Source organism: Candoia aspera, chromosome 13 (assembly GCF_035149785.1).
Source record: "Candoia aspera isolate rCanAsp1 chromosome 13, rCanAsp1.hap2, whole genome shotgun sequence".
Taxonomy (NCBI): domain Eukaryota; kingdom Metazoa; phylum Chordata; class Lepidosauria; order Squamata; family Boidae; genus Candoia; species Candoia aspera.
Genome location: NC_086165.1, coordinates 12,322,018 through 12,349,900, shown reverse-complemented (window position 1 = coordinate 12,349,900; position 27,883 = coordinate 12,322,018). Strand labels below are relative to the sequence as shown.

General features: G+C 41.2%; 2 protein-coding genes across 2 annotated transcripts; both read right to left on the bottom strand.

Annotated features, from left to right (window-relative positions):
- Positions 1-1,916: 1,916 nt before the first annotated feature.
- Positions 1,917-21,918, bottom strand: MTHFS (methenyltetrahydrofolate synthetase). The gene is made up of 3 exons (XM_063314082.1): positions 21,612-21,918; positions 16,127-16,391; positions 1,917-2,446 (listed from the first exon to the last, which is right to left on the bottom strand). Exons 1-3 carry the CDS (start codon positions 21,765-21,767, stop codon positions 2,211-2,213), a joined length of 657 nt encoding a protein of 218 aa, XP_063170152.1. The 5' UTR covers positions 21,768-21,918; the 3' UTR covers positions 1,917-2,210.
- Positions 21,919-24,710: 2,792 nt separating this feature from the next.
- Positions 24,711-27,793, bottom strand: BCL2A1 (BCL2 related protein A1). Its single transcript, XM_063314043.1, has 2 exons — positions 27,241-27,793; positions 24,711-24,828 (listed from the first exon to the last, which is right to left on the bottom strand). The coding sequence occupies exons 1-2, from the start codon at positions 27,649-27,651 to the stop codon at positions 24,718-24,720; spliced, it is 522 nt and encodes a 173-aa protein (XP_063170113.1). The 5' UTR covers positions 27,652-27,793; the 3' UTR covers positions 24,711-24,717.
- Between the last annotated feature and the right edge of the window lie 90 nt (positions 27,794-27,883).

Sequence of the window (27,883 nt, the reverse complement as noted above, 5' to 3'; positions counted from 1 at the left end):
TGTTCCCAAGAGATTTCAGTTTGATTCCTGGCATTTCTAGAAAAGGCTCAGAAAATCCTCCTCTTTAGGAGTCAGCACCAAACAACATAGTCTGGAATGAACAACATCCTCCTTGCTTTATGTGAGTCTCAGGACAGTGGTCAGAAGATACAAAACTACTTGTCTCGCTTACTCACTGCTCCCATTCACTCCTATAAGTATGCAAATACATGTGCTCCTTCCTTCCTTCCTTCCTTCCTTCCTTCCTTCCTTCCTTCCTTCCTTCCTTTGGCAGATTAACAGCAGGAAGAGCTGAAAATCTGGGTGAAAGAATGAAGATTGCTTTATATACTTCCTTGCTGTTCCCTACTGTCCAGCTGATTAGCTGATGAGATAACTAACTGGGAAGAAGCAGATTAAAATGTATAATGCATTCCAAACCACCAATGGAATGTTTAGATGCTGGATTTAATAGATTTAGGGACTCTCATTTGGAAGGCGATGCATATTACTAGGTGCTAGGCAGAAAAGTGCCTCTTTCAAGCTGATGAAAGATAATTTGCTTTTGATTTTTTTCCATAGAACTTCAGTGAAACCCTCATGGGTAGATGGGTGTTACAGCACATCTTTAGCAATAAGGTAGCCTAGGAAAACTACTCTTTCCAGTGGTCTAAAGGCTCCCTGGAAGCCTTCTATTAAATCTCAGAGGAAAGTGTCATGATATGGCTTCCTTCCATGGAACTTGTTTAATTGGAATGAATGGACAGCCAGGGAGGCTTCAACGTGATGGGAAGAGATGTTGCAAGAAGTAACAATAATGCCAGCAGTAGCACTGTCCACCTCTTCCAATATTTAAGAAAGCTCAAAGACACCATCAAGAGAAATGGGAAGAAATTTTCAAGTCCCCTGAAGATTAGGTAGAAAAACAGACACTTCTTCTGCATTGCTGAAAGGCAGATTCTGTCACAATATTAGCATTCACTGGTTTACTTCAACACATGGTACAGCAGCTCTGCCATATTTAGGGGACCTCCAGCTCATTGTACCCTCAAAAGACTGCCAAGAAGATTTCTTTTACTCTCTTACTCTGCAACCATCTCTGGATTTGGGACATTCTTTTGCTGTCTTCTACACTCATCACCTGGGCAGCAGGAAGGTGGGTGAGAATCAGCCAGAAGTAGAGGTTGGATCCACACTCCTTTAGGACTTCCGCTGCAGGTTGGCTTTGGCTGGGCTCCCATAACAAACACACCCATGAGTAAGTTATATTTCAGTTTAACTGAATCTTATGATTTAGACTTTCATGCAAACCCAGAACTGAGTTCACACAACACACTAATCTTAGGCTACATAGGGCATATATAACACTAAGCGAATGGGCCAGTGGTCTGACCCAAGGGCTGGATTCTCACATTGTGCTAACCATTCTTAGCTTTTGGCTACCCTTAGTATATTGTGTGATCTGATCCAATTGGGGTTGTTACTAAATCATAAATAAAGCAAACTTGTGTTAGGCCCAACATGTGATACCTTGAGTATAAGATACCATCCTAAGACCTCCTTCCCTGTTTCTTGTATTCATCCTTTCTAGAAGCACTTCCCAAAATATCTGTAGTAAGGTGCTATTCAGGTGATAAAGACAACACAATTAGTCCCACCCTTTTAACCTCACTGGCTAATAAATCAGGAACGGGCTTTGGCAAGGGAAGGGCAGCCTTCGTTAATCTGGGCACCCTCCAGATGTGTGGACTTCAACTCCATATTTTCAGCAATGGCCAAGTTGGCTGGAGTATTTTGGGAGCAGAAGTCCATACATCTGGAGAATACACTCATTGGAAAAGACTGATGCTGTCTTGCTCAACAAAGTTTTAAAATAACTATACTGGTATCTGTAAAATACTGGATTTTTCTCCCTAAGAACTTCCCAGTATCCCTGCTGGTGTTTCAGTCTTTTCATGAATTTCCAGCAAAAGAACCTCTGCCAAAATCACACCAACTGTTTAGAAAAGATACATAGGTAATCCACACATGCGTTATGTGCATAATCTAGACACATGATCTCTTGGTTCTTTATATGCAGAAGAGGTGGTGGTGGTACCACCATCCTCAACACAACTATGGAGTTGAGATATTGATATGAAGATATTGGTTAATCTCAGAACCTCCCAATCATGAAAAGGCATGAATGAAGTGGTTCAGAACTTCCATGAGAAGCATTGGTCAATTACTCATCAAAGTTCTTGCTTGGAGTCTTCAAAGAGGAGTTCATCCACTTTCATATCAGTTTCAGACACCGGGACCAAATTGCATAGTTGTTCTTGGAAAGCTAAGGCTATTGTGTAAGGTTTTCCTTTCGGATGCTGCAGGCATCGTTGGAGGTAGGTATCATAATACCCCTTTCCTCTTCCCAGCCTGTTCCCCGTTTTGTCAAAACCAAGTCCTGGCATCAAGATGAGATCCAGACCATCTGTGGAAGAGAGGAAATATTTGGGGTGAAATAACACCAAAGTAACTTTTCATTTTTTAATTTCATTTTATTCCTGATCTGTCCAAGAAGTGAGGTGCATGTTTTCTCCCAGTTTTGACTTAGAGCAAGCTGATTAAGTTGGATTTCCAGGTCACAGCAATGTAACCTTTCAGTGACTGGGGGCTGTGCTTGATAAAGTGGGGAGAAACAAAGGCTGCAGTGGGTGGGGAGATAATGTAAAATAGGTGGGGCTGCATCACCCATGTGGGTGAGGGTGGGATTTGAGGGGGGTTTTTCTCCATTTTTGTTGATTTTAAAACCATGTTGAGCCTATTTCAGAGCTTGTTTTAAAGGTTTTTGTATGTATTCTCTCAGAATGGAGGAAAGTTACACCACTGACTTTTGGTCTGGGAGAAGGCTTTGCAAAAAAGAAAAAAGAGTTGTTTCCGGGACTCTGTGCAGTTGTTAGCTTCACTCTCCTGACCTTCGCCTTAGCCCGAAGTCATCCAGGGATCTTTATGATGAGGAAAAGACAAATCAGGCACATCATTGTTCCATCTATATAATTATTTTAGAACGCTGTGCATCACAGTTTGGGGGCAGGAACTCTTTTTCAGGCCTAGGAAGAAGACAGTGGCAAACCACTTCTGAAAATTAAGCCAAGAAAACTGCAGGGACTTGTTCCTGTTGCTAGGAGTCAAGATCGATTTGAAAGCTCTAAGAGCCAGCTTTGTGCAGTAGTTGAAGACACTGGCCTAGAAACCAGGAGAGAGTGAGTCCTAGCAGGGCCGCAACTTGGGGGGGGGGGCAACTGGGGCATGTGCCCCAGGCGCCGTGCTGGGGGGTCGCCAAAATGAGCGCTGGAGGGGGTCGCCAAAATGGGCGTGGAATCCATGTTTGCCCTGGGTGACACAGTCCCTAGTTGTGGCCCTGAGTCCTAGTTGTGCCTTAAGCACGAAGCCAGTTGGGTGACCCTGGGCCAGTCACACACTCTCAGGCCTAGGAAGAAGGACTCAATGGCAAACCACTTCTGAAATCTTGCCAAGAAAACTGTAGGGACTTGTCCAGGCAGTTGCTAGGAGTCAAGACTAACTCGAAGACAGATGATAGATGTTTGTGCATATGCGTCTGTGTGTTTGTGCCTTCAAGTCAGTGTTGACTCCTGGTGACTGCCTGGGCAAGTCCCTGCAGTTTCCTTGGTAAGGTTTTTCAGAAGTTGTTTGCCATTACCTCCTTCCTAGGGCTGAGAGGGTGTGACTGGCCCAAGGTCACCCAGTTGGCTTCATGCCTAAGGAGGACTAGAACTCACGGTCGCCCAGTTTCTAGCCCAGTGCCTTCACCACTACACCAATATGTGTGTAAAGCTATTTATCTCTATTATTTAAAAGTATTCATTGCATTTCTTATCACCCAATCACTCCACTTTCCTGGAGTAGCACACATACCAGTTAAAGAGCACCCAAAGAATAGAAAGCTAAAATAACATGAGGCAATACAAAATGCAGAAATGATAGTAAAGGGGGGTGGGAATTCAGTGTATCTAGAAAGCCTGGGTGCATAAAACAAGATTGAGCAGGCACTAGAAAAACGTCTAAGCAATTTTCTCTGGGAAGGCATTCTACAAATGGAATGGATGCTCTGAAAGGCTCCCTTCTTTCAGATGCTTGCTTTTATTGTATTAAAACTCATACCAAAGGTTATTAAGGTAGCTGCCTAGATATACACAGAAGCGTTTGTATAGGAGGCATACCGATAATTGCAATAAGCAAACACCAACAGATTATTAAAAAAAAGGCACATAAGCAACTAAGGGCCCCTAGTAAAAACTTGCATATAGTAACAGCTAAATATCTTCTTGAGAGCCAGCTTGGCGTAGTGGTTAAAGCATCAGGCTAGAAACCGTGAGACTGTGAGTTCTAGTCCTGCCTTAGGCACGAAGCCAGCTGGGTGACCCTGGGCCTGTCACACACTCTCAGCCTTGGAAGGAGGCAATGGCAAACCACTTCTGAAAAACCTTGCCAAGAAAACTGCAAGGACTTGTCCAGGCAGTCTCTGAGAATCAGAATTTTAAAATAGTCTTAAAACTAATTTTTTCACATTCTGCTGTAATTTCTTTTCCTCTTTTGTTTTTTGCACTGAGCTGCAGAATGAAGACGTTCCTCTTGTTTTCACTTTTAGGTTTTAATTTGTCTGAATAAGTTTCTCATCTCCAATGCTGGGGTTTTTTGGTGGTGGTGGGGTGCTGGTTAAGTAGGATAGCTGCAAGACTGGGCAATTTATCTACTCCTCGAAGATTTTCACAGTAATAATTCATTTTGCAGTTGATCGATTATGTAATCAATAAGAGAAAAACTCAGTTTGCGCACTTGATATATATTTGCTTTTTGCTGGTGGGGGGATTGGCAGCGGGAAAGGAAACAACTACAACTACTGAAGCATTTGGCTGGATGTCAGACAAAAATGGAATAAAGGTTTAATTGCAGATCAGACCCCTGGTTGAGAAACATCAAGATCTCAGCATGGACCTGTCAGTATCATCAACGGCCTTCTGGATGGAACCCTGAAATTGCAATTTAAACTGGTAAATGATTTTTCAGCTTGTAGAAGTGGTTTCTTCCCCCCACTCACACACTTGAAAGTATATAGCTAGTTAAAAGACTGTGTTCTTGTATGTATTTAGTTATGAGGAAGCCCAAGGGTATATGTGAAATTTTCTCTCCAGTAATCTGCAGGCTGTTTGGTTTCTAATTCCTTCCACTGAATACTAATGGAAAAAATAAGAGGGGATGCCTTCAATGAAAGAGGAGTTTTAGGCAGCCAAGGAAAGTTGACAATGTTGGGAAGACCGCTCAGAGTCCCACTCTGGGGGGAGATGGGCAGTAGTACAAATTTGAAAAATAAATAAAGATGTGTTATAGCAAACATCACTATCAGACCAGGCCCTTCCAGCACTTCCAGTAAGAAAGGAAGCTCAATTACTCCACCAAGAGAAATTTGAAAGAAATTCTCTGGCTCCCTGAGAATAAGGTAGCAAGTTCAGCCCAGGGATGATGTTTCTGCCACCCCACCCTCAAACCCACACGAGAGACCAGATTTTTCTGCTGTGCCATCGGCTTTCAGAATTGATGCAGTTGTCTCTGCCAGGAAGAGAGAGCAAAGGAACGGGCTGGTATTCTGGGCCTGTGCTGCATTTAAAGGCAACTGAGATGTAGGTCTGTTTTTTTTTTCTATATGGAGGAGGATTTGCCAAGGGGACATTCGAAACAAATGAGGCAGTGCAAGTTAGAGCAGCCCATTGAAACAAACTTATCTTGCTTGCTTGCTTTTTTTTTTTTTTTGCAGTAGATAAAAACTTTTGGAGCAAGCAAACAGAAAAAAATCCAAGCAAAATGGGCATTGGGGATGTAGAAATGCAACCTGAATGTATCAAAAACAATGTGGAATGTAGGAAAAGATCTTGCCATCTAATCTGAAGGTGATGGGATGGAGAAGCCCACCTGAGCTTATTTTGGCTGGGGGCGGGGCGAAGAGTGGACTCCCATGGGAAGCGCTCGGTTTTTCCTTTCCTGAAAGACATTTTGGCAGCGTTTGTTGTTTTCTTGTGTTTTTAATCTTGATTAAAGTTATTTTAGAACTTACACTACAAGAATGTGTTGCCTTTTCTGCTTCACAATGGCAAGAAATTATTCTGTTTATTTATATGCCAATGTTGCAGTTCAGTTTGGAAGGTGGTTTTCAAACAAACAAAAAAGAGTGAACTAAAAACAAATATGGAGAGTATATATTAAAACAGGAAAATCACTGGTCTGAGATGGGCAGCTATATAAATTGAATAAATAAAAAATAAATAAAAATTGAAATATAATTAAAGTAAATGGTCTTGGCGATAGTTAAAGTTCAGTATGAGCTAGCCTTCTGTGGATTTCAGTGGTTTCTCTCCCTGCCCTTTTTTTGCTTTTTCATTTAAAAACAAGAACATTCATTTTCCCCATAACAACATTTTCAACATTAACAAATATTTCAAAATCACACTTCAAAATGTAAGACAAGTTTCTCGCCCCTAGGATTGCAAATACAATTGTAACATGGGAAGGTATGGCCAATGCATTCTCGAGACTGTAAAAACTAGAGGAATTTTTTTAAATATTGGAATAATAATGTATGAATACAATTTATTTAATACAAGTTAGGGGCCGGTGGATTCTAAATGACAGTGTCTTATGTAACAAAGAGAGAGAGCAAAACGATTAAAAAAAATAAGTAACAGATAAAATGTACCCAGAAGGCAAACTTCATATAAAAAACAAAGCATTCTACCGGGCTCAGTCCCCACCCTTCTCCGAGGCTGAGAGAAGACCCAAGTTTCCAGTTACATTCTGAATGTCATCACGGTGAGACCCATACAAATTTCTGGGGAAAGCTATTCCAGAGGACCGGGGCCGCAACAGAGAAGTAGTATCAACTATTATTTCTATTTATTTATTTAAAAAACTATTTATTTTTATTTTATATTTATATTTTATGTATTATTTATGGTATATAAATACCATATTTATATTGTATTTTAAATCTTTTACCTTTATTGTAAACAGCCCAGAGTCCCTCCTCTGTGGGGAGATGGGCAGTGGCAAAATTTGATAAATAAAAATTATGATAGCTGTTCATTTAAGGTTGCCCCAACTGTGCACAGGCAACAGAGGAGTAATTCCTACTTAGCAAGTATAATCACTGGTCTAAATTAATAAAATGGTGGTTCTTATTCCCATTTTACAGGACCAAAGTGAGGCAGAAATCTAAGGCCAATATAAGCCGATTCGTTTCCACTGATAACAACAGAGATGAAGAGAAATGTACTTCCACTTCCCATGTTGGCTCCAGCAAGCTGGTTGAATACAAATGCAAAGCTGGCATCCCTGGCAAATTTCTACTGCATGCCCAACCTCTGTAGGTGATTCATATAATAGCTCTGTAAAAGTGATTAAGACTCTGAAAAATTATGCATGTACCTGAATGCCTTTTAATGATAAGAAGTGGCCTTGGGATGCGCTTTCCATCAATCCAACACATGATTTGACATCATCATAAAGGGGAGTCAGCAGGTAGCATAAGCTTTCTGCCTGCATCTCTTTCCTTCTGATGCAACCTTTTTAGTTTAACATCTCCAGCCTGGAACTAAATTGCTTCCTCTCACTTAATTATTTCTGTTTCTGGCTGGGAGCTGCAATTTATTTGTATATTGGTATCAATGCACTTGGATGGGTGCTCTATGTGTAATTACTGCCAGGACGTTTTCACAGCTTTTGCCAAGTCTCTTCAGTTGAATTGATTAAAAAGAAAAAAATTAAATGAATTATTTGTGAGAAAAAGGAGCAGAGCCAATCCACTCCTTTCACTAATATGGACTAGATACTCCCAAATGTTGGGTGCTGGTCTGTTACGTAATAGAGGTGTCTGATTATTCAGTTCAGATACTTGATTTGAAGGCAATTTGACTGCATCCCCAAATTAAATCAGATTTCCAAATCAAAGCAACGAATTATTGGAATTGTTGAATCAAATAGGATGGATGAGTTGGAGAGTTTTACACATATGCCGAAACACTTTTTTCCTTCCCCTGGATTGATCCTCTTGAACTACAATTGAAGTCTGAATTAGGTTGCAAATCCAAATTCATTGTTTCAAATCAGATGCTGTTTCTTTCACACACCCCTAACATGTAATTTATATTTTAGGCAAAGCGAGATATTACGCTACCGTGAGTGGTTGTTCCCAAATGTGTAGCTGGTTCTTCTTTGTTTCTGTTTCTTTGTCAGATAGAAATTGTACAGAGTTTCTGCATTTTCCCATTCTTTGCTGTGATAAATTAAAGTTTGCATTTTCAACCTATATTTGTTTGCTCTAAAATAGAGAAAGACAGTCGTTGGGCTTCTAAAATCTAGATTGTCTTCTACAAAAAACATGAAGCCCCCCCAAATAAAGTCAAGTGTCAGTTGTGAATTAAGACACACTTCCTCCTGCTGCCCACCAGATGTTGAGACTACAGTTCCCAGAATTCCTCAACAAGGTGGGGGAAAGTTAGTTTAAGGCAGGAATACCAAAAGTGTAGACAACCAGCAGATCTTTTATGGTTCTCAAAGTGATTTAGGACAAAAGAACTGACCTAGTATTTTTGTGTTGTGGGGCTGAGGAAGGTTTTAAGGAGTGAAGAGGGTGCTTTATGCCCCAATCTCCCTCCTAAAAAACCAAAATCACTTCTGGTCCTGAGTCCGAAAAAGCCATGTTAATCCTTAAGTAAACAAAAGTTTTATAATGCTAGTTTGGAGGCATAGAATTAAGGAAGTGGTTAGCTTTGAGACTGTACCCAGTGCAGAAATTTCAGTATCAGAAGGAAACATGTCGTTCATACAATAATCGACTCTTGGTTTTTTTTACCCATACTTGTGATCCTTGTTGTGCTTGACTTCCATACAAATAGTTTGTTTCAAAATAACGTTGTTTCTAAAAAAATCTGTTGGGTGGTTGATCAGGGACATTCTGTTTGACTGATATATCTTCAATCCAGGAAAGGCTCAACATTGTAATTTGGAAAAATAGCTGGCTGGAGTTCTTGTAATGGAGATGAGGCATTGATGTGGATCCTCAGAAACTGGATGGTTTAGAACAATCTTGGATCTTAGAAAAGGAAATACTATAGATCAGTTGCTCCAGGTATGTCTGTCCTGCTCTGAAGCAGACCATTTTTTTTGCCTCTTTAAACTGGGATGTGCAATATCAATATATTTAAACTATTGATCAGTTAAATTCTGTAATTCTAGAAGCATGGAATAACTGCCCCCCACACAATTATTATATTTTTCCCCCTTCTGGCACCAAGAGACAGCTATTAGTTCAGTAAACTGCAGCTTATGCTCAGATAGCAAAATTTTGTGTTGTGAGTTGTGGCCTTGCTTTGCAAAGGAACAATCCCATTAGGCTTCAAATAACTTGACAGACACACAAAGCAGTTACTATTAAGGAAAACTCCACTGGGTTTAGTAGCACTTATTCCCAGGTAATTATGTGTAGCATTGCATTCTGATTAAACTGCATTTTGCACAGAAGCTCCTCCGCTGAGCTCCAACCTACTTTCAGGTTCAGAGTATAAATAGATAATAACTGGTCAAGGGGATATTCTTACTTGATGAGTTTCTGTAATGAGGGCTGAGAAATGCTCCTGCATTTTTTCCAACTGATTCTTCCTCATTTTGGTGAAAGAATTTATTTTCAAAGTGTCTTTTATGGGATACAGTTTCAGAGGAATTCTCATGGATGAGTGTGATGTTCTTGCACACTTATTCAGGAACATGGTGACCCTAGGAATGCATCTGAACGTTTCATCTTTCATGGTGCAATCATCTCTCAGATGACCTGCAACCTTCCTGACTTCTCAGGCTCCCATTAAGTCCCATGGGAAGATGTCACAAAAGAACATAGGGCTTGAGAAATTATTGGTGACGTTCTCCTCCCTCTAGGGAAATTTAGAGAAATTGTGCAGCCAATTTGGTGGAGATGTTCAAAAAGGCCATTTGGGCCCAGCTCTTGTTCCTGCTTCTTTAATCAAGGAATAGCAAAATCCTGTCCCTACCCATTCAAGAATAACACCAGTTTTGTGACATGGTACATATGGAGCAGCTGTCAAAAGCAAAAATATAATTACCAAGACAAACTAGATTTAAACAGAGTCCTCTATTTAATAAACATGGGGACATAGCCTTAAGTAAACACCTCTCGGAACATGTCGGAAAAGGAATTTGGAGCTTACAGAAACAAAACAAAACACTTAATCCCTGCTCAGCTCTTCCAGGTTTGCAAATAATAAAGCACAGCTTCTACCCAAATTTGCCTCATTTCTATATATCTCAAACCTCCAATTCAGAGAGATATTTTATATATAAAATAAGCACCATTGCAGGTGTAAGTCAAATTTTTTCTATACAGAGATGCTCTTTCCAGAATATTAGGGAAGCTCATGTTATGTATCTTACTATATGCACATCCCCCTGGCATTTGTGGCAGCTGTGGTATCCTCGGTGTTCTCTGAGCTTGGTTGTTTGCTTGCAGATGCTTCATTACCTGATTAGGTAACATAATCAGTGCGAGGAAGTGTGGGGTTTGCTCCCTATTTATATACAGTAGCTTGCCTTGCCAGTTTTGGTGGGGGTGTGGCTTTCTCCTTGGTAGTTCCTTGATTAGGGTGTTGTTTTCCGCTTGATTGTTTTTCTGCTTGATTGTTTGTCTGGTGTTAATCCCTGCTTATCTGGGTGTTGGCTGCTGGAGACGATGTATTATGGCCTTTTTCTTCCTTCTTAGCTTTTTTATTGTCTCTTTTGAATGGTGTTTAATTGTGGTTAATCTCTATGTGTCTATTGATGGCTGATGTGTCTGAGTGCCAAGCTTCCAGGAATTCCCTAGCTTTTTTGGATTTGGCTTGGTCTAGGATGCTCACAGTTTCCCAGTTGAAAGTGTGGTTGAGTCTGTCCATTTATGGCAGCCCCTTTCTTTGAGCTTTCTGTGCCTGTCGAAAGAAGGATCCAAGCTACAGTGTGCAGAAGAGCATTTACCAACAGGACTGCAATACTTATCCTAGCAAAGTTCTGTTCAATTCAGAAGGCAGGATGGGATAAAACAGCACAACAGATTAATTTAAAGATTTTTAGGGGATAGGAGGTTTTTCCTTCAAATGTGAGATGGCAGAGACCACTTTTTCCCTTTTTGATTTCATTGTGCTAGAGGTGGTCATGCAACATGCTAAGCCTTTGTTTGCAATGTATTGAATAAGCCACAATTGGTTGTGACTTCAAGGACTGGGTGAACCTTATCACAATAGTGCTTCCCAAATGCATTCAGTGGAGCAGCTGAACAGCCAACTTGTCCTTTAATGCGCATCTGCTACCTCTGCCTTAAACTTTACTAATTCCTCCCCTAGCCCTCTACATTGTGGGGAACAAGCAGTCCTGTGTTAAAAAAGATATTCCCCCAGCTGGCATGATAAATGTCATTTCCCCAACTGCACAGTTTAGTTTACACTACAGCAGCCCTCCTGGAGCAGAGCAAAAAAGTCATCTAGTCCTGCAGCAGGGATTATTATTATTATTATTATTATTATTATTATTATTATTATTATTATTATTTAAATGTATATGCCACCCAACTCCCAGCAACTCTGGGAAGTTTACGATTGATAAAAACATTAAGGACAACAACAAAAAAACAGCACAAGAGAATATGACAATGGCAAAGAAAACAAACCCAGAGGGGAACAAAATGGAAGAAAGATGGGGGGATGGGGTGGAAACATTAACAAAACGGAGTTTTCCCAGCTGTTTCTGGGAAGCTGAGCAGAACGCTCCATCACAGCTGTCTTCAACATGTTAAGTTCTACATATTTAATGCCATTCTTGCCTCTTTGGCAACTTCCTAGGCAGAGATGCCCTCTTTCACGAACCTTTATGTTTTTAGGTCTTGTAGAAAGGAGTATCACAGGTTTTTCACATGAAGTGCAGCAAAGGACGTCTGCTCCTGAAATCAGTTTTGTGCCCAATTCTGGCTTCCCGAAGGAGGAAGAGAAGAATTTTCTCTGTGTCCATCAGCTTATTCTCAGCCCACCCCACCCCACCTGTTTTCTTGCTCCCACAATGCAAGAATGAAAATAAGCACTAATGCAACTATTTGTAGATTTCTCTGCCCTGTGCTGATTATGACCGCAGTGATGGTGTGTCAGCCTTTTGAGATAGGCCAGGTCAAAAAAAATACCATGGGCTTTACAGAAGTGCTATTTTATTGTTCCAGGGTATATTCACAGAATCTTAAAAGATAGTCCAAAATCTTCATTGTCCTTTTTAAGGACAGCAAGGTCAAGGCAGAGTTGTTCTGAGTCTCTTTCTCACCCTTTCTACTTTCCTGGGGCTGAGTAGCTGTTTCCCCTCTCCCACCTCCTTCTCAAGGCCAGAGATAAATTCCTTTATGCAGAGCCAGGTTGTAATTATACCATACATGGGCAGGGGTAGGAGCGGGAGAGAAAGTGTCATTCTCCCTCATTTCTTAATGCATTCTACCCTGCCATCTGCTGGTCCTGGGATGTATTTAGTCAAATGTATCTTTTTTTTTTTTTTAATCTGTTCAGTCATGTCCAATTCTCAAAGACTGCCTGGACAAGTCCCTGCAGTTTTCTTGGCAAGACTTCAGAAGTGGTTCACCATTGCCTGCTTCCTAGGGCTGAGAGAGAGTGACTGGCCCAAGGTCACCCAGGTGGCTTCATGCCCAAAGCAGGACTAGAACTCACAAACTCCCAGTTTCTAGCCTGGTGCCTTAACCTCTACACCAAACTGGCTCTCACAAATATATCTGTAAGGAAGGAATTGCAACTGGTTTGCAAAGCTCAATCTAATTCTTGTTGCACATGTCCCAGTAAGAACAGACCATTTTTACTCTACCATTTATTCCATATATTTCACCAACTTTGCAGATTTAATCTCCAAGACAGCATCTCCATGGCATCTCCATACAACCCATTACCCACAAACTAGCCTGTCACATTTCAGCCTAGTAAGAAGATAACATAAGCAGTATCTTGCTGGATCGGACCACTGGCCCAGTCTCTACCATTTGTTCATAGTTCAGCATGTCAAATGAATCTAGAAACTAGGATAAATTGAGTAAACCACGGTTCAGTTTGAATTAGGATGACTACTCATCATGTGTTTAATGCAGATGGACAAACTGGCTCCACTATGAATCACTGATTTGATCCAATTTGATTATTTGAATCTCCAAAGCATCTCCAAATCACCAGACTGATCACTTTTCATTCAGGATGATTTTTTTAATTTGAAAATCATTTATTCCTAATTCTGATTTTCAGAAAGGCAATTCAATTTGGCATTTTAAATGGGATCTGAATTGCAAATTCAAAGATTTTTTCCCCTGCTGCCAACTTAACAATGACAGTTGAGCAACTTTTGGAGAAACGGGAGTGGAAAAGCACAGATTGTGTATTCCTACTTTAAATGACGGTTAATAAGCAAGCCAGGTTCATTGAGGTTTATTTAAGCTTAGTTCAGTTTAAACAAGCCACAATTTTGAATATGTGATTATACGAAACAGATACTGAGCTAAGATTTTCCATTTTTCTCCCCCCAAGTTTTCTCTACTAGAACATTAATGTATTGTTAAATCTAGATCTCTCTTTGTTCCACTGATGGAAGAACTGCAACTCATTATCTTTCAGCACAGGTTGTTTCCAACCTTCAAAAACATTTATTTTTATAAAAATCACATCCACAGCAGAGCCTTGACTTTCAGTTTTGTTTCATGCCACAGTCTTTTATGACCAGAGTGGGTTTTTAAAAAAAAATAATTATTAATTAATCTCACACTTGGATATATATTGCCCTGAAAGTTTTAATCAACCCTCCTGAAAAGGAGAAAATCTATTAGTCCAGGCAATCACTTTGCAGTCTTGTTGGGAACATTTTCTGTCTCCCATTAGGAAGTCATATTTAACAGCCTGTCATTTCTAACACACGTGCTACATCTATCTGTCCCTTGATGCATACCTTATTTAAATCTTTCAGCATTGTCACAATGTTTAATACCTGGGAGAGTTCAGAACTACTTTTGACATGTATGTACCAAAACTCCCAGGAAACACCAATCTGGGTGTGAATAGTTTGAAGATATAGTTCACTATATCTTCAAACATATTTAGGAGGGAGGTGCCAATATTTTTTTCCTAATTTAAGCATTGCATTCTTCTTTCCTATTCTATGCTTCGATCTTAGTCCAAAGGCTGAGTAGATCTCCAGTTTATATACAATTTTTCAAATTCCATTAGGTGACCCTCAAATTTTCCAGTATTGGATGGCTCATCCATCCAATAATATAATTGCATAATTGCACTGAAATAAAGTGCTTTTGTTCCAGCTTTCTATAAGGTCCAGTTCATAGGTTTGGGGATGACAAGCGGCCTCTAACAGTTATGAACTATTTAAAAAGCAGGAGGTTTTTAAAAGACACTAATTTTTGCACTTAATTTTCCCCCCTTCAAGAACATTGCATTCAAAGAAAATCACACTCGTGCTCCATATCAGTGGAAGCCATTCCACTTTATCCAAATACGTTAGCCCACGGAAACTGAGGTGCCTCCAGATGTTGTTCACCTACAACTCCTATCTCTGGGCATTCACTGCTTGGGTTGGGGTTTCTGAAATGATGCAAATCAGCAACATCTGGAGGGCAACAGGTTGGTCATCCCTGCTTAAAATCCTGCCCCACTGCAGGGGCAGCAGAAATAGCTTCTCCATGTCTGCCTCTTTTCTCTTGAGTTAGAGATAAGGAATAGTACAACAGATCCTGTATCCTGATGCTTTGTACCATTGTCCTCTCTTCCTCCATTGGTGACAACCAATTCTGTCAACCAGCCTCCCTTAATTTGGCACTTTCTGGATGTATTTCAGTTCCTAGAATTCACTCTTCAGATGTATTTCAGTTCCTAGAATTCACTCTTCAGATGTATTTCAGTTCCTAGAATTCACTCTCCAGATGTGTTTTGGTTCCCAGAATTCATTCTCCAGATGTGTTGCCATTCCCAGGATTCACAGTGGTCACCCTGGCTAAAGGATCTTGAGTGCTATAGTCCTAAAATGCGTGGAGATACTAGGTTGGGGGAAGCTGAGAGAGATGTTTTGGGCAGCACTCTTGCCTCTCCACCCCCTTCCAAAAGGCAATAAATCTTCTGTTCATTTTAATACTTACTTGCTTGCTTATTTGCTTATCTGCCCTTCCCCATCTAAAACAGATTTGATGCAAGTACAAAGAACACTGCAGCCTGCTTCTGCGCTGCTCATTAACCCAGAGGAAGCCAGCCCAGCAGCAAGCACATGCCTGAAGGGCTTCAGTTCTAGGTATTGATGTTTTTCCTCTGCTTTTCCTCCAAAGGATGGCATGCCAGACTCACCCCACTCTTCACCGCCACAAGGCAGATTAGGCTGTCAGAAAGGTCAGCACCTGCTAGCCGAGTGGAGGTCTGCCCTTGTCTCACCACTGTCTTAATCTAAACTTGCAACTGTAACACCACATCCAACAAGGCTATCAATGGCCTCATAGAGCATCCTCTTATCATCACTTTCAAAGGCAGAAATAGTTCCTTATCAAATGTATCGTGGCTGCGTTCCTGACTCTGCAGTGCTTTCTCTTTGAAGGGCTATAAAGTCCATTTTGGACTGACACAAGCACCCAAAGAGCAGAGATTTTGAAGTTGCCCATCCACGGTGGGAATATAGAGAATCGATGGGTTGGTTTCGCACATCACACCAAGCCATGATTTTTAACCACACTTTGTTGAATAAGCTATAACAGTGTTTCTCAACCTTGGCAAGCTGAAGATGGGTGGACTTCAACTCCCAGAATTCCCCAGCCAGCCTTGTGGACATCTAAGGCTAAGCAGCAAACAGACCAACTGCATTATGGCTTGGCATGATAGATGAACCCAACTGAAGTCTTCTTTCTTTCCAAACATATACCTATACTTAGAACTTAGTGCGTACAAATATTTTGGCAAATTGATACCTGCTTTTGCCCTTTTTATGTCAAGGAGCAAACCACACCCTACCCGTATCACAATTCCATGTTGCCCAAACTCACCTGCCATTGCCAACGCATCCTCCCGCACGTCATTTTCAGCTGGCTGATGGATATTCCAGGATGTCAGAGGGAGCAAGTCAATTTCTTCATAGGAAGCTAACTTGACCATGTCCATATGACTGCTTTGGGGCTTGTACCATGGAATGAAGCATTCTTTGCCTTTTTGAAAAATGTCTTTAATAATTTCACTGGTCCGGACCTCATCTGGCATGCTCAGAAAGACTGCAATGCGCTGGGAAGCTAGGTAGCGGGGATGTGCCATCACCTGCTTTTGGGAAAGGAGAGTCTGCAATAAGATTTATGAATGGGAAAAAGAAACCATTGTGAGTATTTAAAGCTCAGTTTGTCTATGAGTCTGTAGACTTAACAGTAGATGGGTGGACTTCAACTCCCATGGGTGGACTTCAATTTTCTAAATGTGCCCAAGTTTTGTTACCAGCACATTTATCCCTACCTACTAAGATCCTGTTTAGGCAGCCCTAACTGTACCTGTTCCCTTGGTGAGACAGGAGAACAAATGATATGCCTCACGCCTGGTAGGTGCTCAGGTTTGCATTTCTTCCCTTCTGAAATGTAGCTTTGCACCACTTTGTTTCATGAGTTAAACCTTGGTCAGCATAATGCAGAATCCACCTGGACCAAAAACGACCATTTCAAATTCTCCACTAAATTTGTGGGCAGTGAATCTGGGTTAGGGATTTCTCCTAATTTCTTTGGGAGAAGGAGAAATTTTCCAACTATTTCTCACTGCAGAAATGACTGACAGTAGTGACAGAAGCCCTCCCTCCCACCAAAAAAATTCCCCAATGAAAGAAGTTCCTTTCTGGATGCCTTCCCTTGTGATTAAATAGAAGCCAGGAAGCCCAAGAGGCTACAACAGTGGAGAAATGATGTTACAAGGAAAGAAGAAGCATTTATTCTTGACCAAGAACTTGCCACCATTCACCCACAAGAATTTCAGCCAAATTCTCTTCTTGAAAGGAATTTTGAAAGCAAAATCTCCTTCATCAACTTGAATAAGTACTGATAGAAAAGCATATATGAGAATTTCTTTGCCTAGCACTATTTTTGCTTTTTTAAAACCATGGTTGGTTGAACAAGCTATAATGGCTTGGGTTGCATATAATTGCTAAGCCACAATGGGTGGCTTCACATGGGTCTCTGTGCTGGATGTAAGGAAAGTCACCTTGTGGCATTGCACAGCAAAAAAAAAAGCTTTTATGTGAAGTGGGCATAGGATCAAAGGAACTGAGACTACAAAATGAGGTCAAGCTACTGATGGGTCAGTCTACATTGCCAATTCCTCTCCAGCAGTTGCCTTTCCAGAAATAAGATTGTGAAATCTTCATTTATCTTTAGTTGACTGACAAAAAATCGTGACTACATCACACTGCAAAGTGTCCAATAATCCTCACATCCATATAGTAAGTTTCTTCACCAAATTTTTCTTAAGATTTTAACTTCCCAATAGTGCATTTTGAAAGAGTTACTTCCATATTTCATTTTATCAGCCATATCTGAACATCTCCCTGCTTGTTTTTAGACAAATATGTTGAGTTCATTGATTTGACATAGGCCTAGTTGGCAATGGACTTCCTGGGATACATATTAACCTAGTTTTTAGCAAACATCTGGAAAGCAAACTGTCTTCATAGGCAGATGGTCTAAGTCTGGATTTTTTAGCTTCATTACTCACATCCACAGTAGCAGAGTAGCCACTTTCCACAGCCAGAGTCTACAACTAAGAGATGGAAGGTGTAGGGCAAAGACATTGTGATGTCACAAATGGGAAAAGACTATTTTGAAGAGTTTGGGAGGAGATTTAGGTACTTTATTTCTTTAGTTCCCACCAGAAACAGATGGGAAGAATATACCACTGCTATTCTGACTTGCCATAGTGCTGCAGCTCTTGGAGGACAAGATGAGGCATGAAAAAAGAGGAATAGAGACTATCCCCAGTGTTCTAAATAGAAAATGAAGGAAAATATGAGTTCTCTGTGCTCTTCAATAAACCTGGACAAGATTTTTCTACCCCAGCCTTTCCAGAGATTCCTGTTTTTATTGTTGTTGTTGCTGCTGCTGTTGTTGTTGTTTCAATTTATTATTATGGCCCATTCCAACAAATTCTGGGCAGCTTACAACATCCAGTATACAATTAAAACAATTAAAACCATAAAAAATATGATATTGACTCTAATGTGCCTCATTCTTGTACCTGGAGTTTTGTCAGAGTATGGAATACATTCCTTTAGGATTTTCATCTGGCCCCCATTCTCCTAACATTCAGAAAATCTCTAAATGCTTCTTAAATTTATTCTTAGCATTGATGTTAACTTTTTGTGTTTTTAATTTTCTGAGCTGCTTTGAAGGCTAGTTTGAGCAGAACTGTGGGGAGTAAAATTAATCATATAAGATTCTGGGTTCACAACATTTCCTGTAATACATGCTTCTTCCAAAGGGACTTGGTCCTTTCATTTCAACTGAGTGCTTCAGCGCTGCAAAATGTCTAGCTGAGGGGTGTTTACATGTACTATAGAGCTATCAGTCATGATAAGATAGATTAAAATGTGCTGGAAAATTATCCAAGCACTGAAATGGTAGGAAATTGAAAGGAGGTGGAAGAGAGAACATTTATTCTGAATGGCATTTTTCTCCTCTGAAACATTCATTTTCTAAATATCTTAATATTCAGTAGAATAATTGCACTGGATTGACTTCCCTGACGCTGTTCAATTAATGATTGGCTACTTTCACTTGATTAATGTCTGCTTTTGTGACTGAAGGCCTACTGGTTTGCATGCTCTGATTCTGCATTAATAATTATCTGCTGCTCCAGAAAGATGAGAGTATTTAAGTTTTGAAAATCTTAGTATAGTTTCCAGTATGATCTCCAGGGCTTCAGAGGTATGGAAATGTCCATTTTTAAATAAGGTCTTATTTCCCAAGGGTGATAGTGGGGAAGGTTATGCTGTATCCAAATAACGTGATTTAACTGGAAATATATTAGAATATATCCACATCTTAATACTGGCTACTGTTTGCCATTCAGCTTTATTAGCAGGCAAGGTAAGCCAGCTACTCAAGGTAACAGAATTTAAAATTAGAAATGACCCAGTATAGAAATAATTCCTGCTGCCTGCATGCCGCAGTTTGTAAATGTACAAGCCAGCTTCAGGAATTTCACTTCCGATTCTCTGATTTTTTTGTGTAGCTGTGGAATATAATTGCTGCAATACTGATTGTGGTTGATTTGGGAGGGATCTCATTTCTAGGTGCAAATGTATACACTTCAGATTATTGTTCATTCCCACACATTATGTAGTTGTTGTTGGTGGTGGTTGTTTGAAAGAGAACAATCCTTCCTGACCTGTGATTCCTTGGAGGAAATATAGGTTGGGTGAACTTGCTCTTCCTAGCATGATCTGCTTGGCACTTTGCCTATTTTCTAGTCAATTTCAATTTCACAACAAGTCTTATAGGAGAACTGAATCTAGTCAATTTCATATCACCTTACTCAGTTTCTCACTGAAAATAGGAAAAAATCCCAGATTTTCATCTTCAAAATGAAGGATGTATGTTCCCTTAGCATCATTTCTCAGAGGGAACTGACTGCATGGCAAGTTTGAAATAAACCGAATTAAGCCATGCACAGAAGCTGTTCGTGCCCCAAAGATCCATTGTAAAACAAGTTGATCAGACAACCTGAAGCTTATTTTAGGTGTTCTGTGAGGCAGTTGTCACACTGATGGAATATAATATGTCTATTAGGAATAGCAGCAATTTGGAAGCCTAAAGAAGTCTCAAGACAACACCCCCAGAGAGAGCTGTAGCACAAGAATAAATTTAACCCTATAATGTTCAAATTATGATATATTGGCTTGTTTTGTGTATAGCACTAAGCTATAAAGTACAGGGTATCATATCACACAATCTAAAAGTGAATGTATCATTTCAGTTAAGTATAGTTTGTTTCACCATTGTTTATTGCATCAGCTGAGTATGTCATTAATCATGGCTTACAAACTAGTGGTTAAGGTATTGGACCAGGAGTGGGGAGACCCAGGTTCCAGCCCTCCTCAGCCACAGAAGTCCCTGGAAGACTATGGGCCAGGCCTTCTCTCTCAGCCCAAGAGGGTGCAGGGGTGAAGCTGTTGGACAAGGAGTAGGGAGACCCAGGTTCTGATCCCCCCCCCCACTCAGCCATGGAAGCTCCCTTGGGGACTTTGTGCCACTCATGATCTCTTACCCCAAGCCACCTCACAGGGCTATGAGGAGGGGGAGGGAGTGCCACCTTGAGCTCATGAACGAATGGCAGGATTAAAAGAAGGCGCCCAGAACAAACCCTATTATTCCTTAGCAGTTTTCTCAACCTTGGCAACTTTAAGAGGGGTGGACTTCAACTCCCAGAATACCCCAGTAAGCCATGTTGACTGAGGAATTCTGGGAGTTGAAGTCCACCCCTCTTAAAGTTGCCAAGGTTGAGAAATGCTGCCTTAGCATATTGTACAATCTCAACCAATGGCTGTGCTTTCACTGGCTGAAATCAGTGTTAACAGAACTGTCGCTTAACATAATGGACCCACTTTTCCAGAAGGTTGGACTCGTACTCCAATGACCCAAGTACCAGGCTGGATTTAGCAGAGTTATTGGGATCCACTGCTTTCTTCAAAGTGACCAAAGTAATATTGGCAACAATAGAAGGCAAGATCTGCCTCTTCCATTCTTGCAGGTGCCTTCACAACACCCCTACAGAAAGTGCTGAAGCTTGGCTTAGTCAGTGCTGGGTTTCTCACCCCCCCTCCACCTGCCCAACGCAGACAGTGCCAGCACAGGCTGGATTCCCCCCAGTACTCTAAGCTAAATGTGGTTTGCTCCGTGGGAGTGCAGTGGGCGATTGGGCAACCACCTAAGGTAGGTCCCATGACCAAGCTCGGGCTTGTGACTTTCCAAGCAAGTTTCAGCTTTCGTCTTTCCCTTCGTTGTTAAGCAGTTTGGCTCGAAGCCTATTCTTATTTCCGCTGGAGTAGGCAAAATGTCACCGAGCCAGGCCGTCGACCTGAATATCCGCTCTGGCAGAAGACAGGAGGCTTTTCAGCCCATCCACCAGTCAGGCAGGCCAGCCTGGCTGGCTTTCTTCCACCGCCGGCTTTGCACGGGAGCGCGGTGCCAAATCACATCCGCGCCCACCCCCTGCCCTCTTCCGAATACCCCCACCCCCAATCCTTGGAAGGCGAGGCCCTGGCGGTGTAAGGGGGCGGCGAGGAGGATTCTCAGTCGGGAGGGGGAAATCCCCGGGGCTGCGCAAGTCTTTCCGCGCCGCTTCGAGGCGCGCGTGGGCGCCCGGCTTTCCGGGCGCGCAGGAGAGGTCCGCGGGGCAGCGCCGGAGAGCTTTCTCGCCCTCTCGAGGCTTGGCTGCAAGGGAACGGGAGGAGACCGCCTTGGTCCGGAGAAAGAGAGCGCACGGGGCGCCCACGCACCCACCCACCTTGCGAGCCAGCAGGCGCGATTGGCGCAGCTTCTCGACTTCGCTCAGCGCTTTCAGGCGGCGCTTCAGCTCGGTTCGCAGGGCTCGTTTGGCCGCGTGCAGGGCAGCCATGTCGGCTGGGCCGGCAGCGACTCCTCCCTCCTCCAGGCTCTCCATGGGGCTGCGAGGGCGGCCGCCGCTTCTACCGGCCTCGGGGAGGCGCCCCGAACCCGGGGGAGCGTCCGAGCGGGCTGTGGATGTTTTCTGCAAAGTCCCCGAGCGCCGGGAAAGCGGGCAGAAAATGGGCGCTCGCTCCCTTTAGGTTGGAGAGGCGCCAAAGCAAAGATACAGCCCCCAAGTCCAAAGATGATGTGGTCAATGATTTGTAATGTATGAATGGGTTGGGTGGTGTTTTTTTTTCCCTTTAGATTTATTTATTAAGCTGACATCTACAGTATTTATGCCCTCTTTGGGGGCATAGCCTCAAGCAAGCCTCTGGCGGATTTCTGTAGATTTTAACAGAGCAAGCCTGCCTTTCAAAGATGATGCAATTATGGAAAAATACACATTCTGCTAGGGGAAATCACAGAAAAGAGTGATTTTTAAAAATTGCAAGACTGAATAAAACAAAATAAATCTATTCGGGGCGGTTTTAAGGCTTATTTTAAAAGTATTTCCTTAGCTACCCAAGAAAGGTCTAGACCAGTGTTTTTCAAACTTGCAACTTTAAGATGGGTGGACTTCAACTCCCAGAATTCCCCAATCAGCTGGGGAATTCTGGCTGGGGAATTTTGGGAGTTGAAGTCCACCCGCCTTAAAGTTGCCAAGTTTGAAAACTCTGGTCTAGACAGAGGTTTAATTAAGAATCTAATATACAAAATATAAGCTATGAGAGGTGATACACATTCAAAAAGCCTAAAGTAATAATGAACAACTAGTTAGTATGGATTTATTCAATACACTGTGGCTAAGCCATGGTTTAGTGTGGCATATGAGCCAGGTCTGCTGAGTTCACTATAGAACAGTACATGATCAAAAATGTGTTAAAATTGGGGTGGTTGGTAATGTTGTCCTACTATGTAATTGTTGCCCCAGTAGTTTTCTAGCACATGCAAGAATCGGAAACGTGTTTGGTTTCAAATCCAGAACAAGCTGTTGCATCCCAGAAGTTCTGGATGTTTCAGGTCAGCCATGGTTCAGCAGAACTTGATGCCCAGAACTATTTGGTTGTCTGAGAGATGAACCAAAAGACAGGATGAGTAGGACAAGGCTGACGCACATCCTTCCCTCTTTTGTTGTTCCCTAGCACAAAATATCCCATTGGTCTGCTTGTCTTCCCACTCCTGCCCCATAACCTTCCCTCTGCTTTCACATTTTGTTCTGTGCATGCACCAAACATCTGAACCATGCATCTTTCAGTTTGGGCATGAAGCAGCTGGAAACAACTGTTCTGTGCATGGAAGGGTTTGCGCATTCCATTGCATGCGGAAGTCAGCTCAGTGCAGTTCATTGGCAATAATGGATCAACCAGCTGATCATGTGATCTCCTTTCCTAGCCAACTTGCTGCTAATGATGCCACTTAATTTGCATAATGAGTGCCATTTTGTAGTTCATTTAATCCATTTAGTTTAGTAGATTGTGCATACCCATCCATTGTGGGTTGTAAGGCAGTTTATGGCAAAGTGGGCCACCTTATCACACCTGGTGGTTATATATAAGATTTTTGGGGTGTTGGGATGGTGATAGGTGATGTGATTATGCAAAAAAAAAAGTTGGAGAAGGAGGTAAAAAACTTTGAGGCATGAAACATACAGTGGATATAAAAAGTCTATTCTAGGTTTTTTATTTTTCCCCCTAAAAGATTTCAGTTTGTTTTTCAGTTGACTTGTACAGCTTGTGTGTTATATTAAAGGTGGAAAAAATTCTAAAGTGATTTATCTTGGTCTGATTTCTCAAAAACCTGGCATTTTAACAGGGGTGTGTAGACTTTTTATATCCACTGTAACTATTTTCCCCACAACATTCCATTTTCTTTCTGGAACAGGGTGTTCCAGCTGCTTGGGGGATCAGGCTGTTCCCATCCAGAACACCACAACCAATCCACTATTCTGGGAGATTTACTTTAGAATTTTCAGGAATGACCTGGTCAGGGAGAAAACAGAATGTTCTATGCCCAGAATGCAAACATCATATGTTGGGAGATGGTCAGAAAGACTCCTGGGCTACAGAAATGAGTTTTGCTCAGCCCTAGCTTGTGGCTTTGTATGACCAGTTTTGGAGTATTCAGTATCCCTATTTACTGAACAAATTATCACTTGGTTTTAATCTCATAATTCAAGGTTCTGGTTATATATTCAGTTAACCATAATTAAGCAAACAGCCTAGCATGTGTGGACCCAAATAATGTTTAATGGTAGGGCTGACTACAATTAATGAGTACAATGCCTATGGTCCACACAGTGAAGATTGGGGGAGCTGCGGTTGAGTGCAGCTAGGTCCAAGCAACACACTTAAGTTGTAACATTGGTTTACTTGTTTGTACTTTGTCAAATCCTGTGACCCTTGTTGTTTACTTATTTTGTGGTTAAAGAAAGCACGTTTAACATGTTAGATGAACTCAGGCCACATGTGATTATCTTCTTGTACAGCCACTCCCGGGACTGAGACTGGCTTAGATTTCCTAACCAAAAGTCTGTCATGAAACAGCTAGCTCGTTTGCAGAAAAGAAGGACCCATCTCTGGCTACTTTTGGGTAACACAGTAACACAACATGGCTCTTTGCAGCTTGTGTCATGGTCCCACCTATGGTAGCCCCACCACTCAGAAATCTTGAGCACCACCCTTGGCCAGAGAGAAATCATTTTTGTGTTGAGTTGCTAAAAGGCTTGCTTTACTGCCCATTGATATCTGCAATCATTTCCAGAGAAGGCAAATATATATACAGTATATATATATATATGTATATTTATATATATATAATAAATAACACATAAATAAAGTTTGAAATGTAGTATTCCTCCCTCCCTCCCTCCTTGAGCTCAATAAAGCAGTCTCAGTTTTCTACAAAGAGGACTGTTTCTGGAACTCATCCCAATGTAACATCCTCAAGAAAGCCATTGACCAGGTTTATGAGTGATATTGATTGAAGATGGAAAACACAGCCAAGATCTTTGTCTTCAAACTGGATAAGGATAGCCAGGAGCCTTTCTCCTCAAATTTTGTCATAAAACCATTGTCCTGCAGGCAGAGAGAGAGAGGATGACGGTATAGCTGTTGAGATCTGAAACTGTGTACCTAGTACATAAAACTATGTTTGATTTTCGCCTAGTGTTTTGTGTGGACCCAGCTGTTGTGGCTTGCAAATCACACAGTATTTTGACATCCTTTTCAGGAGGTGAGTATCTTATGACTTGCACCATGCAGCTGGGGCCAACTCTCCTGTCAAAACAATAATTTTAAATATTTCAAATTAAGTGTAAAAATGAGCCAAGTCTTATGAGATCTGTTTTCACAAGAGTTCAGCCACTTTTGGTTGCATGTTAATTATGTCTTTTTTATTTTTTTTAAAAATGTAGTATTTTATTTTTATGTTGAAGGTTTGTTAGTGCCATCTAGTGGATTCAGAGGTATTATGGTGCCTGCAAGAGTCAAGGAAAGTTTTGAACAGACTAAAAAAAAACAAGCTTGCAATTTTTAAAAACATACACATGCATGACAGTTTTATACAAGTAGTCCTTGCTTAACAACCATTCATTTAGTGATGGTTCAGATTTACGACGGTGCTGAAAAAACTGACAACTGATCCTCACACTTACAACCATTGCAGTGTCCCCACGGTCACATGATCACGATTTGGGTGCTTGGCAACCAGTTCACATTTATGATAGTTGCAGTGTCCCGTGGTCATGTGATCACCATTTTCAACCTTCAAGGCCAGCTCCTGGCAAGCAAAATCAATGGGGAACCGTGTGATGCTGCCACATAACACAGTGAATTTTGTTAGTGTTGAATGTGGCTAAGTCTTATTTGGGCTGTAATAGTATAACAAGAACCCAGTTCTTTTGCTTATGTTATGGCTCAGCATATTGCCTGAAGCCAAGCTGGCCACATTAAGTGAGCCGCAATGTATTACAGTGTTGTTCAAATGATCATGGAAAGATGTGCTTTCTGTTATAGGAGCTTGGTTCTATTTTGGAGAAATCGAATGGAAACTCCAAGGGGAAACTGGAGAATGCTTTGCATGTAAATGTGACTCTCAAATACACCCACGCAGAAGTCTCCATGCAGCAGCAAGGTCAATTAATAGGGGAACTATCATTTAGAGAAATCGAGAATTGCTATAGCTACCTGAAAAGAAGATTTGGGGTTTTCCCTGAACTTCAGAGTGGAAAAGCCATGTTAGATTTGCAGAGAGCTAGGAGCCTTTTTCTAGCTGATTTACCTTCGGGGAGTTCTGATTTCTTAAAAGCAGGATAATTTTCTTTTCCTTAAATACAGTGAGTCCTTGAAATGATGGGAGACGGAATACTGTTCTGTGAAAGATCCCAGAAAGGCTGCAGTCCACCAGGGTGAATTGGGAATCAATATTTTCAGGACTGCACTGTATGTAGCCAATACCCCTTCGCTCCGTTTCATAGGAACATTAAAAAACAGACATTTTGCAAGTTCCTGTTCCTCTGTGGGTATTACATGTTTCTAGGCAAACAATTAGTAAAAATAAAATCCAAGAGCAGAGAAGCCAGAGTTTCATTTAATATGCAACTTTTTGTAAATACATGGCCTGTTAATATGCAACTTTTTGTAAATACATTGCCTGGAAGACTATTAAAACTAAAAGAAGCGAGGTGTGTGTGTGTGTGTATGTATTAATAATAATACATAATATTAATAAATGCCACTTACCCATTCAGAAACAAAATTCCCCTGAGTTCCACAGTCTTATTACCAAGTTAGTGATTGTTTCTGATTGTTGGGAATAATATTCATCCTGCCTAGAAATAAACCCATTGAACTCTGTGGGATTGAGTTTTAGATAGAATTCTATTGAGTTGTACTACTGAGTTCTACTTTATAAGCTAATATTTATCAGAATATTCATTCATACTCCTAGTCACCAGTGTGAGTTTTCCATCTCATTATACAAGCAGATTTACAACTGTCTTTATTCTTCTGAGTTTATTTATGGATATTTGTTTACTTATCGATTGGTATAAAGTAAAATTTAAGCAAAAAATGCAGTACCCTAGAAGTGGTGGGATCAATTGGTCTAGCGGTTAAGGCAACAGGCTAGAAACTAGGAGTCTGAGTTCTGGTCCTGCCAGAGGCATGAAAGCCCGCTGGGTGACCTTGGGCCAGTCCCTCCCTCTCAGCCCAACTCACCTCACAGGGTGGTTGTTGGGGGGAAAATAGGAGGAGGAAGGAGTATTTGGTATGTTCGCCACCTTGAGTTATTTATAAAAATAATAAAGGCAGGATATAAAATAAATAAAATTAAAAAATCAGCATCATTAAATCAATAAAAGATGCACCAATATATTCCACTTTGCACAGTTATGAGCTGAAAATTAAATTAATATCCATTTCTGTGAGATGTTGGTCTAGCATTCTGAAACTACTGAATCTAAAAGGCAAATCAGGCTGAGAACTTACCCATCCTCCATTTTCATTGATCCACTTTGCTTTGGTGTTTATGATATAGTCTGTGATGAAATGGGAAACTTGCTCCAGGTTTTCTTTTGCCAAAGGTTCTTTGAGTTTTTTGGCCAGGATTCCACCAAGCAGGAATATTGTCAAAATGCGTCCCCAGTTAGTTTTCCCATCAGCAAATTCGTTCTCCATCACTTGACTGAAAATCTTACTGGCTTCTTCCACAGAGTGAACTTCCAGTAAGTCAATGTATGGTCTCAGGTTGCCTTCAACTTCTCTCTGAACTGACGATCCAGCTTTACGTAGGACTTCGGCAACCCTGTTTGGGGCTGCCGCAAGCTGCGGCTCTTGACAAATGTATTTCAAGTAATCTTGCGCCAAGGTGTAAACATAAAGGAAGTTGTAGCTTTCCATTTGAAAAATAATTACAGAGAACAAAGAGGAAGGACTTGACTCTTAACACTGCTTTTAAGAATGAGTGGTCTGTTGCTGGATGATGAACTAAATAACTTCAGCTTTTCCATGCAATGGTGGAATTTTTCTTCTTCAAAGCCTTGTCAATAACCATTGCCAATAAAGTATCCCCATGCAAATTAGCGCAAGACATGTGATTGGGAAGTGAAAGTTTTGTGATACGAGGGAGGGG